Raw genomic sequence first — 17,873 nt, forward strand, 5'->3', positions numbered from 1 at the left:
ACTCAGTTGTTATATCTAATGATGCAATCATTCAATTTGTATACATTGATTTTTCTCCGAAATACTTCACAAACATGTCCACATGGTTGACCGTGTCTCGTTGCGCTCGATACGCGCATTTAATCACAGTCGCCTTGTGCTTCAAAGTCACACACGAAATCGTTAGTTCCTCTTCTGTGTATATCTGAACCGACCAATTAATTCATTCTACAGCATAGCATAGACGTAGATAGCGTCAGATGCTCACCATATGCCGAATTACATCACGCGGCTTGGATGTTACGCGAGAAAACTTGCAGCTTGTATCGAGAACGAAAAATTTGTCGATTAGCTCTCTGAAAGCCGAAATGAGCGTGTGAAAGAAAGTCAAAGAGGAAGAGACGAACGGGGATACTGTGGCACGAGCCTGCTCCCGACAGTCTATTTTGAACATGGCGCCAACTGCGACAGCCTAAGCAGTTGTCCGCGCCCGACTCTCATGACGTATTCAACGGCCCCAACTTCATCGTCAAATGATTCAAGCAAAAAATAAATATCCTTGGAGTTTTGTAATTTTTTACTTTTGGCCTAATAAAATGAAAAGTGTCTCCAAGGTTGCTCTTGTCTCTTCAAATTTAGTTTTTGGGACACTATAAATCACGCTCATAAGTATTTATCAAGCTGCGCTACTTTCATAAAGCGAAAGAAAAATATATCTAGAAACTATGCGTACATCAAATGTACGTGTTTGTGTACGATTTTTTTCCTCGGTTCAAATCACGCAAAAAAATGTGTCTATTCATTTCAAAGGAATGTCATAATATCGCTGCGTTGAAAACTCGAAGTGATGCATAACATTATGACAAGTAGTAAACTATTTTATTTGTCAGTACATTTTTCAACTTTATTAACTCCCAACTATTTTAAACCAGTTTACAAACTCTTTCGATCATGCATTATTTTTTAGTAGGCAGAATGCAGATTTCTCATTAAAATAAATTTTTTCAGCAATTTAAGTTTACTGCAACCTACAGCTAGCTTTACTTCTGTACTTTACTCTCTACCTCTCAGCTTCCGATTCGGCGTGTATTCCAACTGCCATTTTCGTAAGTACTACATTTCTTAACCCAAGCGATGACCTTATCGTTCGATTTCACACGGGTTTATCATTGAGTTGCGCGATTCGACCTCCTACTTCCGCTCGACTTTGCCGAAATTATCCGTGTCTTGCGTCTTTTTTATCGTCTTTTTTTAAATAAACCGACTAATCCGATACATAATCGTATCTCTGAAATTTCAGCCGCGCCGAGAAATTGCCGACACGTGCAGCGCTTGACCGAACGAATTATATAAATAAAACTGTCGGCTTTTATTTACCACGCGCGAATTTTCATTCAAATTATCGCATTATTCAAGCAGGCATACAATGATATCTTAGGAGTAATTTAAAATATCTTAATAAATAGCTAGCATAATTATATAAAGCTTGTATATAATTTAGAAAATTGTAATCATTTTTAATGTGTACAAAAGTTGTTGAATTGTTCAGAAAAAAAACTACAAGAATTTATTTTTTCGAATGTTGGTTTTTAGAGTGTATCGTAAACTATGAAGACATTTAAATGTCACAGGTTTTCCAGCTTATTTAAATTTGATACCGCAGACCCCCTCGGGTTGTTCAAGACACAACAGCGCACGTCTTTAGCTTTGATCTATTTTTATTCGCGAGACGCTATATTTTTTGTATCGCCACTGACGAGCTCAGAACAAGTTCCGCTTTTTAAATCTTCTCATTACTTATCGAGACTTACTTATCCACCAAAGATTTGATTTAAAGAAAACAAACATCAAAATTACCAAACTGTAGAGCTTTCACTATTGAAATATCGTGGTACGGATTTTTCTTAAAAATACATGAGCATATTGAGAAGTGTCTTAAGTAACTGCGCAGTTTTGTATTTACTATTTTCAAAGTAGAGCAACCTTTAGCGAAAGTGTTTTTAGTTTTTCGTCAATATTTTGTTAGTGTACTCTGATGATTATTTATACACGAATAACAGGCATTGCACAAAAATGATATGACTATGACAATTCAAATTTCAGTTTGCTAATGCAACTGATGGGTTCGGGTGTAACTTTTCCTTGTTTTCGTCGTAGCTCTACTACAATATTCATTTTGTTTGGAATAGTTTATCATCACCATAAATCATCACGAATCATTGTGTTTATAGATTAAAATTTTCGGAACATCGTGAGTGTTTCAATGACGAATATTAATTATGCACTAATAAATAAAAATATATGCGAGATAAAGTTTGAAATGAAAAAAAGTTGAGCAAGCTATTACATTGCATCACATAGAATGAATCTCGATAAAAAAGCGCGCACGGTCTTACACATATGTTGCGGTGGTGCAAAAAAAATTAAAATAAGAGTCGGAAGAGGATAAAGCGCGCGTAATACTGAAATAAAAGAGGCTGCAGCAACGTATAAAGTGAAGAAGAGCCTAAGAGAAAGCAAAAGGCGAAAAAGTTGAGAGAAGAGGAGGCCGCATGCATCTATGCCATCCTTTCGCGTATATAATGCGCGCTGCCGCGTTGCTATAGACTTACAGGAGGAAGCTGTCGACTTTATTGGCTGTCGCAAAGCTCTCGTAAACGGGAATACGAGTGAAAAATTTCCTTTGGCGCGCAAAAAGAATGTAATACGGCTGCGAAGTATGGAAGTACTCGTCGCTCTTGTCCCGGGAACTGGTTTTCGATTTTGATGCCACGCAGTCTGTCCGCTTATCGCGCTAGCGCGCGTCGGTTCTGCCTGCATTAACGCAGGAAAAGAAAGAATGAGAGAGAGGGGGGGGGGGTAAGATGGTTCATTCAATAGAATTGCTTTGCGGCTCGAAAATAACGAGCAATATCTTCCGCCTCTTGCTTCCTTTTGCTTATCATGAAGCTTGATATGATATTTGTATTGGCATCTATTTTATTCTTCTATTAATTCAAATTTGTTAGTGCAATCTAAAAATTGGAAGTTAAATTTTTATTAAAAACTGTTTCAAGTCTAACTTTAACTTAATTTCGATCCATGCTTACTCTGAAAATGCCTTTAGTCTACCTGTTTGAGATTCTCAGAATAAAAAGAAAAAGAAAAAAACACCGAAGAATGAGAGTTAACAATGTGTATAGGCATGATTGACGAAAGAATTATGTTTTTATTAATGGAAAAGAAAGAAGTTAAGTCAAGATCCCGCCTTCGTGAAGTTCGTTTAATTGCTTGTTCATCGTCAAAGACACCGCTGTTACGCTTTTATTGAGGAGTTGCTTTTTTCTTTATACCATTTCGATTATTCGTTTCTTTATGAACGCGATTCTCCTTTCATGACGATTGATTACTATTTAATTTTATTCCAATACTTTAATTGGATTTCGAATAAAATTAATAAAAACATGGCTTTTCGTTAACTTTTTTTTCAAATTTAATTTTTCTACCGCCTACGGAACTGATTAGATCGATCACATATTGTTCTCTAATTATAGCTTCTTATGTCTCGAGATTTCTGAATCGGCCTAATCATGCAAATCGTACATTAAGTTTTGACTAACTCATAGAAGGATCTATTGGTCAATCAGTTTTTTATGTAACGTGAATGACCTCATAAGAGTGAGCTGAGAATTAGAGTAGTCACATTTGGGACAAACAGTCGTATTATTAGCCAAAAGGTTTTTTCTTTTATCAGATTAAATCCTGGTTATGACTTGTAGGCTTTCGACTTTCGTCATGGAGAGTACTATATTTAGAGAAGTTAAAGTTCATCAAAATTTTTCTCAAAGCCTGAAGCATTACTAAGTCCTCGACCTCCTGATTTTTGCTACTGGGTGCTTAAATTATGTGCAAGACATACATCTTCTCTCTATATATTAGGCGGTGAAAATTTCCATTAAACTCGTTCACTAGCTGCTATTCATTTATTTATTCATTTATTGATTTGCTTTGTTATATTGTTCTGTCACATACATAATACTATTGACTAAACTGACATTCATAAAAGGTAAACAGAGTCATACCACAGAAAATTGATAATAAACGTATACAAATTACAAGCTTTTAAATAATATACTTACTGGTATGCTTTGTAGTATAGAAGCCAATGATTATGCAGTCATCAGCAAGAAATGTAAAAACTTCTAATGCAAATGATTTTTAAGAACGTATACACTTTATTGCCGTTCATTCATCCATAAAACTGAAAAGCAATAAGTGTAAGCCTGGTATTTTTGTTCATAGAAGCTACACGTGCTTAGCATCATCAGTTTAAAAGAATGACGTTTTACCGGCGCGTCGTTTTCCGTCGATACAGATTGATTTGCAGATAAATTGGTGAGATGTGACCATTTCGTCTTATGACGTTTCGAAAGAGCTGACAGATAGCAACGATGCTTACATTGCTTGATGACGCATCTGAAGAAGAGGTGTGTCCGAGAGATTGGCCGCGTGTATTAACTTCGACATCTTGGTAAACAAGTAGTCGATCAACTACACCAATTCATGCTATACGCAATGTTTGAATCTTTAGGGTATTACTCTATAGTTTCCACTTGAACTTGTAGCAAGTGGGAAATGGACATTTCTAAATTATTCTGTAAAACACATGTTTGTCCAAATTTTGACTTTTCACAGAAAATAATTTCAAAATGCATTTGTTAAATATTTATCGCGTGCAAAGTAACTAAATGTTGACGTTATTAGAGATGCCAACTTGTGGCTGCTCGTCACAAATCAAAGGTCAAACAAATAATGTATTCAACTCTATTTCATGGTATCTATTTGCGATAAGTTTGTTGAGGAATCATTGATTCTGTCATTACGCAATTTTTTACTTTGCTAATATTTGTTAATTAATACTCGGTATCTGGGAAATTTCAATTAAGTATAGAATCTCAATTTTCCAAAACATCATTAATATTGCACGGGAAAATTGTTGATTCCTCGAAACACTGCATAAAAAAATATCATTGAAAAAAACATTATGATTCCATTGGCTTCCGGGACTTGGATTCTTTAAATTCAACTTGTATAATATATAACCTAGCACTAGACATAATATAAAGTAATAATAATTTTGTTGTCAATCTCTTTGACGTGCTGACTCTTTTTCTGAGAATACGTAATCGCGATGAAATAGTATCGTCGAGCACGAGCTTCGAAAGTATCAAGGTCGACGAAAGTAAATCATAATGAGCTCATCCCCGATATCACTTCGCACATATTTAATTTCTTTTAAACTTCAGTCGTAATTTTACGATATCTATATACAAGCGCTCGCTTCTTTGCCGCATGCCACACTTGCACACACACACACACGCACACACACAGATAATCTGCGTCGTACGATTCAGCATTCTTTTTTTCTTCTACAGCGACAAGTTCATTTTTTCACTTTATTAGTCAGCCTCGTATGCTAATTTGTCAATTTAGCTCTTGAATTTTTCCTACGATTATCATATGTCGAGCAAAATTTGTTTTTTAATTGATATATTATTCAGAAATAGTTTTTGTTGTAATCGCATTTGAGTCGGTCTTTGAAAGCAATGGAATTTTCCATGAAATTGGAAAAATCTTTCTTACGCAGTGTTTTGTATGAAAGGGATATTTCGTGGATTTTGGGGTGGAATGAAACTTTGCATTCAATTTAATTTTGTAACGGGTTTATCGTGCTCTCGTTAACGTCGACGAAGTCATCAGGCAGCGATTAGGTAAAAAGCGGTTACTCAGTGAACCGTGACAAACTCGTTCATTTAAGCGATCCTTTTATCTACCAAACTTTTTTCATCATTTTTCATTATCCATACTACCAAATCTTATGAAAGAATTTACAAATCTTATGGAAATAATCGTTATGGAAAAGAATAAGAATAAGAAGAAGATCGCAAAGGCAGAAACTCCATTTAATTTCGGAGTCAAACTTATGCGCATATATTAACGTTTTCTTACACCGATAGGGTAATGACGTCAGGCAAGGAGAAGCTCGCAAGGCATCATTATATGGTATATAGACGAGCGAAACTTTTTGCGTGGGGCGGAGTTGGTACATAGAAAGACACAGCGTCGTGTCTCTTGTAAAAACTTGATAAGTCATGACTTTTGAAATCTTCGTGAGAAGAAAAAAACATCGCGGCAGAGAATCACTGAAGATATATAACTTCAAGATTTCACCAAAAGAGCTTCACTCGATCGGCTTTGACTATCCCTGTTCCCTTATAACTTTGCGAATGAGAAAGGACCGTCGCAAAAATATCTCGACTTGGAATAGTATATATAAACATTAATCATCCCTTTTAGACCTGATGCGCATGCAGTAAAAGAAATAAAACGAAATAATAATGCTAATGATCAAATGGCATCCGAGAATGTAAAGTGGCGAGGCGTCGCGCTATTACGATCGAATATGTAAAAGCATGGCTCCTTAAGTGCAGACGACCACAGCGGCGACGTACGGCGGCTGAGAGTCTGTCTGGATCTCCTGTGATGCTGCGCGATGCGCAGAGCCAGCCATATACCGTTTCTGCAAAGAACTCGCACTATGGCCCCGGGAGTGTCTGCATTATTGAATATATCGCGCCCGCGCGCCTTATCTTCGCGTAACTTTCCGCTCACTCGTGCGTGCTCGACCTTTCGCGTCTTCTTCTTGCTGTCGCTCTGTAGTTCTCTCTTCCTCATTTTTTTCGCTAAACGCGCGCGACGGACTTTCGGTCTCTCTGTCTTTCTCTCTTCCTATATCAGCGCGATTTCTTCTCGACGATTCTTTATTTATACGAAAGTCGCGCGGCGGCATTGTGACAGTATTATTGCGTCCGTGGAATATGTTTATCAACACTGCGCGGACCGTTATCTCATACACGCTGATGCGGATTCCAGTGTTCACGATCAAACGATGCGATATTTACGATGACACGCAGTCTCTTAAAAAGGATACACCGTTGTGAAAATCATAAGACGATTAAAAAGCCAATCACGGGCTTCCAAAGTTCAGTCGGCAAGTCGAGAATGATTCAATCATTTGAGTTTCATAACGAGTTATCGCTATTCCCATTCAAATTTTAATGCACTTGCGAGAGCCGCTTTTTACGAGAATCGCATACACACACGATCGCAGCGCGAGAGCTAACGTAAAGCTACAATAACATCGCAAATGAGCACAAACTCAAGTACAATCTATCTCATTATTGTCGGAATGTCACTATTCACTATAAATTTGATTAATCACGGTAATTTCCGTTACCGCAGACACACTGCACAATCATCCCTTAGAAATTAAAAATCCTATTTTGCGAAACTTGCGCTCAATAATTCACACTATCAGCCAGCGCTGTACAAAATAAGAGTATTTTGTAAATATCCATCAGTCTCTCTGGTGTACAAGAGAGCATATAACGCTAAAAACAAGACGTTTTAATTTGCGCGCGACGGCGCGTCGAGATGCGAGCATTTAAAAATATACTTTTTGTCATTTGATTACAGACGAATTCAAGAGCGACATAATTTTATGGTGCAGATTACTGCTGCCGGGCGCAGTCAAGAGAATTTACAATCTCCAAAGCAAGGCGTTAATTAAATTATTCGCGCGACTACTTTGCCAAGATGAGGACGCGATGCTTGAGGATCTCGAACAGGGCGATGTGGCGCAGACGATCAAAACTTTCTATGAGAAAAGCATCACTGTACGGCCCAGCGCGACGAGTGAACTTACGTTACAGGAGGTGAGTTAGAAAATTAAAAGTTGCGATGCGAGAACTTGGTCGCAGCTTGTTACAACAATATTACGATGGTTGTTATCCATACTGTATATATAGATAAGCAGTGAGTACAGCGTCTTGACGTCTGACGATGGGAAATAAAAAGAATATACTTCTTGGTCCGACAGGATCAATGCGCGTAAAAGTTTACGGCACGTTAGTCAATTTTTCCCGAGGGGAAGGGAACCGTTACTATTATTCTGTTGTTTGTCGGATCGAAGTTTTGAAATCCAATTTCTTTACTCGAACATGTATGCAGAAGTTAATCATGCGCTATATGCAGTATAGTCAGCGCAATGATTATTCGATAACTTATTGTTATCACTGATTAAGCGTATTTCTATTGCAGTATACAAAGATTCGAATTCAGGACGTTCGCGACAACTACTATACATCGACATAATGTTCGAGTCTCTATTTTGATACGAGAAGCCATTACATATAGGTGTATACATTATAGATCGGCCCTCGTCCCATTGAAAATGAAAGTCACGTACAGGGCGAGATTACCCTTGTAACGTATTGCATGAGGTCAAAGCACCAATTCTTAACAATAATGAAAAAATCAGCTATTCCACCGGTCCTCGCGGTAAAATAATACAACCCACTGATAAATACTTATACGATATATACGAGCGAAGGAGAAGCGAAGCCGAGTCAACAACGAAATCTAATCGAGCCTGAAGCAAAGTATTCCCCGAGGAATGTTTGCCGCGGCCTTTTCTTCTGTGCCACTATCCGAGGGATCTCGAATTCGGGGGCGGACCCGGAGATCCGGCCGTGAAATTCCGCAAGCTTTTGCTTCACCGCTTTCTAATAATCAAGCGTCCACACCCATAAGTCTCTCCTTTTCTCCCCGGCTGTAGCTAGACGCGTATACGGTCATCATCGATGCGCGTCGGCACACTCTTTTGTGCGGCTTTTGTCTGCCCCACGCATGTGACGTCAAAGAGTTCGCCGATTACGCAGGATGTGTAAGCTTTTCTACATACACGAGTATGTGTCTCTGCATCAATTGCACGGAGGATCTGTACACGCGTTTATTGTGATTTAATAGCCGAAGAGGCAGATCAGCAAAAGATGTTCGCGCGCTGCATACAGATTAAGAGAACGATCGCCTATATGTGCGCAGGCTTGACGTCCGCGCAACTATTAGCTCGTGTTTACTATTTTTTTATTTACTTGAGATCCTTGGCAATGGAAATTTATAAAAATAAAAAATCGATGATTGGTTAAACCGGTGTTGGATAATACGCGTGTCTTACTATATCCGACTTGTTCCACTTAACGCCACGATGTACTGTAAAGTTCGTTTTTTTTGTTTTTTTTTGCTTAAAATATATGACTTAATTGAATTAACAGGTTGACGAATTCTTGGAGCAACTGTCGAAGTTGACGAAAGAAGACGAGCAAATGGATCATTTTAAATCTATTCTCAAAAGGTACGATATTCAGCTGGGAAACAATAGCTTGCCATTGCGACACATTTCGTTTTACAAACTGTGATTCACGAACGTTAATTCGCAGATGCACTGCCGACGATCTGAAAATGATAATCCGTTTAATCAAGCACGACCTGAGGATAAACGCCGGTCCAAAACACATGTAAGCTTTGCACTTTTTCATAATATTCTCGTTTACCACGCAAGATCTAGCTCTCACTGTCTAGTTATTAATAACGAATATCTGGTATGCAGACTAGGAGCAGTTCACGATGACGCTTACATGGCATTCCAAGTATCGAGGGATCTTCCAGCCATCATACGCCGTTGCCTTGGCATTTCTCCGACGGCGTCGACGTCGTCCGCGGCAACAAGTCCACTTGCGAAATCTCCGAAAGCTGGCAAAGTAGCGACTCTTTCGCTGATGACACCCGTCTTGCCGATGCTCGTAAGTCGCCGATTTTTTTCTTCTGTTTTCTGTAGCTCGTCTACGATTAATCGCGTATTTCACTCAGACGATTACGGAGGATCCACTCTACTATCTGCGTTTGTAAAGATATTGCGTTATAACGCGTGAGTTTTCTTCACGCATGAACTGACATAATAGCTAAATAGATTGTGTAAGCTCTCTGTGTATCTCTCTTCTTCCTCGTTTCTAGTGATATATACGTATGCCAATGACTTTTGAGCACACGAATTGATTTTTTTCTTTAGGCGGAAGCTTGCAAGTCCGTGGAAATGGCTATGCAAAAATGCCCCAATGGTATGCTGTCGGAGGTCAAGTACGATGGTGAACGATTACAGGTGCACAAAATGGGAAGCGATTTTCGTTACTACAGTCGTTCCTTGAAGCCAGTATTACCTCATAAAGTAAGTATCATTGAATATCGCTTTATATTGTGCGCGTGATTCATCCTTAGCCAATTAATATATAATAATGATGTTGCTTTGGCGTTTTGAAGAAAGGGATTTGAATAATTGCATCCCCACCTAGAATTATTAAAAGAAAATCGTAGGAATGATCAGGGATTTATTAGTGATATTCTCACGTTTGATTTTTGTATAGGACCGTGCAATATTTATACTACAAGATACTTATCGTTTACATGATTTATAGTCAGCTCGTATCGTAAAAACATGAGTTATTCATTAAATGGAAAAGTGGTAGAAGCGAGATACGAAAAAAATTAAGAGAACATTATTCAACATTTTCAAGAATTCTACTTTCGTCGGTTTATATTTCACGAATGTTTATATTTGAACAGAAGCATATCGTAGGATTGAAGTCAAAAGGTTGACTCGAGGGTCTTTGATACCCATCCAGCGTATAGACCCAAATATACGCACTCACCTAGTTAGCGTAGGCGTCATTTGGAGAAAGTCACCCTTATCTCACAGCGTCAAGAGCCATAAGTAGGGAACGAAGGAAAAGCGCACTCGCCTGCGCGCGCGAAAGCTTATTGCTAATAAGTGTTGAGCATTGTAATCCTCAAGAAAGAAAACGGCCGAATTTCTCCTACGTGCATTGCCTTCTCAAGCTTTTAAGAAGCTTATACAAACGATCTCTCGCGCGCACTCCTCGCGATATTTATGCACCGGATGCCAGTCCACTTAGCTTCCCGTTGACACAAGCCTGCACTCGGAAAATGAGAAAAGATGGGAACAGCATTAGTATAGCGAGTCGAATCTATTTTGCCAGATGATGATGCGTGCACTCACTATATGAGAGTAAATTAACGGACTTTCCCGCGTTTCTGGCTAATAATAAGGCCGGAGGTTTTAATAAATGATGAGAATCTAGTATGACGTACAAAAACTTAATAATTTATCGAATAAACTGCGCAGATCGAAAGCGGCCAAATATTTCTATTATTTCCGGATTGAACTTCCTTGATATTCATTCTTTAATTGCTATCTCGATGCTTTTATAGCCTACTGCTGGAATAGTAAAAGACTAATTTCTCGGTCGGAGACGCGCAGATTTGTTTGTTTATTATTGAAAACTGTATCCATTATTTATCCGAATTGTTGGATATATTAAACCGGAAAATGATAAACATAAAGGAAAAGTTATAACCCAAACGCCGCTTTACTTACTAATTAATTTGCTTAGAATATTCAACTTTGGTATCACAAAACAATTCTACAGCTGACAATAAAGTAATTGAAACAGGAAAATATCAAGCATATTTCAACAAAAATGATAGCTTACTTGTGCTCGTCTGACCTAAGTCGAGCTTTTACTACTTTATACTGGATATCATTCAGTGTTTTAAGTAATAGTCAGTTGACAACACTTCTTTTCAATCATAATCAATTTTAATACATCGATGATTATACAACACCATTTTTATTGCAACTTCAGTATCTATTTGTACTATACCTTACACTAATAGATAATAAAACAAATTTTTCTAGGTTAATTTCTTGAAAGAGTATATACCGAAAGCATTTCCACAAGGTGATGATTTGATACTAGACGCAGAGATTCTTTTAATTGACACCCGCAATGGACAGCCACTTCCCTTTGGATCACTAGGTGTACATAAGGTATAAATATAATACTATCGTTAAGGATGTTGTTGACTATTAACATAAAAAAATATCATTCAAATTTCAGAAAGCTGAATTTAAGGATGCTAATGTCTGTCTCTTCGTCTTCGATATTATTTATTATAATGGTGAACCATTGATGGATAGGTGAGTTAAGAGTTGACATTTAGAAAAACTTAGCATGGTTCTCTATCAATTAAAATTTTAAAAGAGCAACTTCATATCTTCTGCAGAACGATGCAACAGAGGAGAAAACTTTTGGAAGAAAAAATGACCCCCATACCCAATAGAATAATGTTATCTGAAATTCAAGTTATAAAAGTAAGTAGCATTTATTGACGTATTTAAATACAAAATCTTTAAATAACGAATAATACTGTTTGCAAAGGATCCAAAAAAATTGGCAGCGATGATAGCAAAAGTATTCAAATTACGGTTAGAGGGATTGGTACTAAAAGACGTTGATGTAAGTAGTAAGAATTTCAGGAGAACTTACCGATTATGAACGGTAATGCAAATTTCAATGTTATCTTTTGACTAATACGCCTATTTTGATACGATCGACAGAGTAAATATGAACCAGGAAAGAGGCATTGGTTGAAGATAAAGAAGGACTACTTGCTCCAGGGCGCTATGGCCGATAACGCAGATCTCGTCGTTCTCGGCGCTTGGTATGGTACAGGGCAAAAAGGTACAATCGAATTTTCATACATACTTCAGGGTAGAGTATACGTCAGCGATATTCGATCTCTATTGAATACGCATAGTATATTTTCTTCCTTGTCAATTATTCAGCTATGCACGGAGAGAAATGTATCACTAAATATTCCTACAATTTTCATCAAAAATTACTATACCAATATACTAAAGGTCACAAACTCGACTTATAGTAATTTTTAGTATACGGTATAGTAAAATTTCAAATCAAATTTTACTATACTACATAGCAATTTTCACTATACCGCATATCAAATTTTATGGATACTAAATCTTTTTAAAAATATATTTTTGTCCCTTTCATTTTATCGTCTGTTAATGTTTCTTCTCTTATTTATGTTTGCAGCGTGTTGAAGGGGAGAACTTTCATTATTTATTTGTCACATTCAATCTCGCAGTTTAAGAACGAAAGTCGCATCGCATAAAATTTCTTATATGATAACCTAATTTACATATATCGAAAGCTAATTATTACACGTTTCACGTGTCGCAACCTAACAACGCATCGCTAGACTAATCGCATTTATATTTATATATAATGTTCCGATCTGGAAATTCGTTATATACTAACCGAACAGTGTTTCGTCACTTGCGAGTGGAGTTTACCAGACACCCCCTAGCGGCAGTAAGTGAACAGGCAAATTTCTGTCGTCGGGTTAAATTACGACGAATTATTGAGCTCTGTCGATAATTTTTTACCGACGGAACACAGCGAGTCAGAGCGAAGTGCCATTTTTACTATACTGGTATAGCAATTTTTTATAAATGTATAGTAAATTTTCACACAAACATACTAAATTTTCTGCATAGGTCGAGTTTTTGCCCCGATTAGTATACAGTATAGTAATTTTTAGTGATACATTTCTGTCCGTGTAATTAAATCCCATTTTCTACTTTGAATATTTTACTATTTAGGAGGAATGATGTCTGTATTTTTAATGGGATGTTACGATCCTGATTCTGATATATGGGTTACTGTTACGAAGGTAAATTTTAGCAAAATAAATTTTATTTTGTTTGATTTAGTAAACATTCAAAAATATTTTATGCAGGTGCATACGGGCCACGATGACGCAACTTTAGCTAAACTTCAGACTTCATTAGATATGATAAAAATTGGAAAAGATCCAGGTCTCATACCAAGATGGTTGAGAGCAAATAAGCCAATGATACCAGACTTTGTAGCCAAAGATCCTAAGGTATATTTTATTGCAATTATTTTATGTATTTTATTTTTGTTTTAGTTCATAACAATAAGGAATAAGAAATATTTTTGCAGAAACAACCTGTATGGGAAATAACGGGAGCAGAGTTCACGAATCAAGGTGTGCACACAGCCGACGGTATAAGCATACGATTTCCGCGCGTGACACGTATTCGCGACGACAAAGACTGGGAGACTGCGACGAATTTACACGAGCTTCGTGCATTATTTAATAGAAGTGCAGAATCCGTGGACTATTCGAGTCTTCTTGGTGTCGACGCAAGCCAAGATTTGAAAGACAACGGCGAGGACGATAATTCTTCGAAAAGGAAACCAAAAAAGCCACACGATTCCGACGACGAAGAGCCGTCGTCGTTGAAGGGAAATATAAAGGTCGAAGACGCTGAATGTATTTTAGACGAAACGGATGTTAAAGTAAAGATGGAAACCGTTGAGTTGGAGGAGCAGAAAACATTGAAAAAGAGAAAAAGCGAGGCGAAGCGTTCACCAAAAAAATTACCAGGAAAGTTAATAACAAACTTTTTCGCGCAAAATTCAGTAATAAAACAAGAAAAAAAGGAAAAAATCATTTCGCAGTCTACTGAGGACCTGGAGGAGGAAAACAGGGCAGAGTTTTATTCCTTCGTCGGCACTGACGTAAGTATTGAATAAAAGAGCCATAAAAATATATGTTTTTATTTAAGACAACGTATTATCTAAATTACAGTATATCGAGTACAGCGCAGCAGGAAGTCCTCTGAATTGGATAGAAGGCCGAAAACCACCGAAGTACTTACCTAAAGACGCAAAACCCATCAGCGAGCCCGATGAACATAAAAAGGTAGAACAAAAAATAATGATTGGTACATTTGAAATGATTACGTTAGAATTGGACTCTTGAAACGAAAAATCTTTCCATTCTATATTTTAAATCTTCAAATTTCAAAGCGACTTTCACAATAAGCTCTTTATTATTTCATATAATTGAATCGTACTTACGCGAAGTAATAATTAATTTTTCAGAGATCTCGCTGTCTACTAACAGATGTTCGCATCTTCTTGGCCAAGGACTTGAATCGAGATAGGCGAAAAGTTGTTCGCCGGGCTTTAAAAACGTATCCTTTGAGCAATGTTATGAATAGCTTTGCTTATTGTTTATTCAAGTTTATTTTCCGACGTCGGTCGTAAAGGGGGCTCCTTTGAAGTTCACTTTTCTAAAAACATCCCTATTGCCAACGGCATGACTGCAGCTTATTTGCCGAAGCCAAGTTGGCGCTTATTTTCTCATTTTCCGGTTGCTTTCCATTCGATCGTACAAAAAGATATAAGACCGTTTATTCAGAATAATTGGTAATATCTTAGACTGTATTTTATAAATAGAGTAGGAATTAACTTATTGTAATTGCATTCATCAATATTTTGTATGACAATAAGCCAAATCGCGCCTTCAAGTGTTTTTGATTAGATTGTAAAATAACAACAAAAATTAGATTACAGCCAATTTGATGAAATCATTCTAGTTTTCTATTACATTGCATTACAACATTATATGACATTTTCCGTATTTCTTTGGTTGGTGCGTATTAAAATTGAAAAGGTATTATTAAATTGTTATAACGAGATAAATGTGAGAGCGTGTTTCAACCGCAAAAGCGATTCGCATTACGATATTATCCGGCAACCTGGCGGAAGCGGTAGACTTTATTTTGCGCATCGGAGCGATTTCCCATAGATTTTTATTGTTTCTGCCCGGAGCACAGTCATTTTCAAACGTACGCTGACTTTTCTGTAAATTTAATCATCTTCGTTAATGTCTGCATTGAAAAACTTCAATTATTAATATTATCGTTTCCATGAATTTTTAGAATCGCTAATAAAATTATGTCCGACGGTTACAATCGGAATGAGAATGAATTTCTAATTTCATTTTCCAGATTCAGTTCTTGTTCCAGAAAAGTATTTTCCATCGAATGACAACAGTGCCTTTCGTGCGCAAGCTCAACTTATGATTGCAAGGCGTCGAAGTGAGAATAAAAATCTAATTAACTCGCGTCGAACTGCAGGGTAAACACGCCGCCAATAAAAACCCTAGATAAACTCTGTAATTTCAATAAAAGGCACACGAGCCGAGAAGAAATCGAGACTGTCACGAAGCAGGAAAAGTCGTCATTTTATTCTCGGAAATGATCAGTCGCTGGAATACTGGTTACTTTAAGCGTCAAACTCACGTACCCATATCGGATAAAACACCTTCTCTCCTCTTTTCGAAATCGGAGTGTCTTGCACGCGTAACTGGGTTAGATGTTGTACTCGGATAGATAAGACGCCTCTCTCTCTCTCTCTCTCTCTCTCTCTCTCTCTGTCAGTCTTAGCACCTACATGCTGCTCTCACTCCCCCTTTTCTTTCGCCTTCTTTCTATGACTGTATAGCGCTATCCAAGCACTCGAGGGACAGCGCAGTATACAGTTATATAGCTCAGGTTTTGCCTTCGACTGACAGCTCTCTTGCAAATACGTCTCTCGGGGAGTGCAAGGAGAAGCAAGAAAGGAAAGTCAGTCTTCCGCAGGCGATTTTTAAAGATGACCTCTGTACTTATAAATGCTACTGGCAGATTCTTCTCCACGCTGCTGCGTAGTAGCAAGAGGGCGGCACTCGGATTTCGGACTTTTTCCATCACGTGTAATCTGTTTACAGGGATGTATGTTTTCCTCTTGACGCCTCTGTTCTCTCTCCCTCTCTCTCGGGTTAATCTGTATCCTTAGCTTTTTGCCGCCTGACTCTTTTTTTCTTCTTATCCATCAGATTTATTCTCCAGCGTTGATTTATCCTATATGGATTTTCGTTTACACTTTTGGCGAAAGCAAAATAGCGACTGAAGGTCTTAGATCTGCCATTTGGCCTTTTATTATGACAATATAGTTTGAAATTCATTATGAACTTTACAGTCAAGCCAGGTTACATGAGAATGGAAATGCACGTAGAGTGGTTGAAAACAGGGCGTAAAATCCATAAACAAAGAAAAGCTCTAACATTAAAAAGGTAAAAAGCTCGACGCCATTACTTTATACATCTGCCAGTTACGTTATGCACGTCTGAGTATTTTCGGAGTCAGACTCCAGGGTCAACCACTATTTCGTGTCTCATATTTACACTCCATTCACATTTCACACACATACCCCTCCGAAGCTTCCAACAGTGTTTAAATGTAACGTTAAAGCGATCTGGCAATCGTCAGAGGGGGAAATATGGCTGGATAAAAGAATATAACGACCTCGAGAGCCACTCGTGCTGTTAAATGTATATACGCGTGTGTGTCCGTGCGAAGCTTCTTTTTCCTTAATCACTTTTTCTATGGACAACACACACAGACTCGGCGCAGAGATCCTCTCAAAAACGGAGCAGTCCCAGGCGACCCACGTGATTCATGGAAGCTCACGTGTTCTTGCGACGATTCTTCTGGTAAGTCCACTTTCCCGTCTGAATTTTGTTGTTCATTCATATTGTAAGCGTGGCGCGGAAGTCCATCCGTTTTTTTTCAAGCTTTAAAATGAATCAGCAGGATTCGTCGTAAAGTAGACTTATAAATTAGCCGAGCTGCAAGTAATAGATGAATCGAAAGTGCTATGGGTGAATGCAGCCTTTTCATTCTGTTTATGAGATTTTTCCGCCAGTGCGTCAATAGGAACCTTCCACGAATGGCGCACGTGAATTTAATATAGAGTAACTTTACGACTGGAAAGTTCACGGAATATTGTTTATTTTCATCTCTCATACGTTTATGAGCGTTATACTTCTTTGTTGAAATGTCCCTTACGATCCTCACATTTAGTTTTTCTATAAAGAAATGCAACGACCTCGTTCCAAAAAGATTTATCATTATAATAACTGTATGAATAACGCGATACACCGAAAAAAGTCAATCATACCTACGCAACAGAAGTTTAAAGACGGATGAAGTCTCCGAAAAAAGCCCTTTGGATTCCATCAATTTCACGGTGTTGGAAAGAGCAAGCGCTTGATACACCGCCGAAGTTTCCGGACAGCTTTGCGCGCGTGAACACATACGTTCGCTCAGTAAAACGAACGGGACTCTCGGCGAGATTAACAAGGTTATTTGAAAAGCCATTACCAGTCGCACGCGGGCACGAAACGGTTAAAGCGGCTTGCCTCGGACTAATTGTCAGTGT

At 37.9% G+C, this 17,873-nt stretch overlaps 1 protein-coding gene across 2 annotated transcripts in view; it reads left to right on the top strand.

Moving 5' to 3' along the window:
• Positions 1–17,873, top strand: part of LOC100117069 (DNA ligase 3) — a 34,588-nt gene that overhangs the window by 15,602 nt on the left and 1,113 nt on the right. The window contains exons 4-20 of one of the 2 annotated variants that reach the window (XM_032598141.1): positions 988–1,085; positions 7,495–7,733; positions 9,132–9,211; positions 9,297–9,374; positions 9,467–9,659; positions 9,926–10,081; positions 11,630–11,761; positions 11,832–11,911; positions 11,998–12,085; positions 12,153–12,230; positions 12,332–12,455; positions 13,397–13,467; positions 13,534–13,680; positions 13,761–14,342; positions 14,413–14,526; positions 14,709–14,800; positions 17,055–17,145. In XM_032598141.1, the coding sequence (XP_032454032.1) occupies positions 988–1,085; positions 7,495–7,733; positions 9,132–9,211; positions 9,297–9,374; positions 9,467–9,659; positions 9,926–10,081; positions 11,630–11,761; positions 11,832–11,911; positions 11,998–12,085; positions 12,153–12,230; positions 12,332–12,455; positions 13,397–13,467; positions 13,534–13,680; positions 13,761–14,342; positions 14,413–14,526; positions 14,709–14,800; positions 17,055–17,145 (2,443 nt within the window). The remainder of the gene's footprint in view (positions 1–987; positions 1,086–7,494; positions 7,734–9,131; positions 9,212–9,296; positions 9,375–9,466; positions 9,660–9,925; positions 10,082–11,629; positions 11,762–11,831; positions 11,912–11,997; positions 12,086–12,152; positions 12,231–12,331; positions 12,456–13,396; positions 13,468–13,533; positions 13,681–13,760; positions 14,343–14,412; positions 14,527–14,708; positions 14,801–17,054; positions 17,146–17,873) is intronic. The other variant, XM_008206943.4, reaches the window with a different exon arrangement.

Source organism: Nasonia vitripennis, chromosome 3 (genome assembly GCF_009193385.2).
Source record: "Nasonia vitripennis strain AsymCx chromosome 3, Nvit_psr_1.1, whole genome shotgun sequence".
Lineage (NCBI taxonomy): Eukaryota > Metazoa > Arthropoda > Insecta > Hymenoptera > Pteromalidae > Nasonia > Nasonia vitripennis.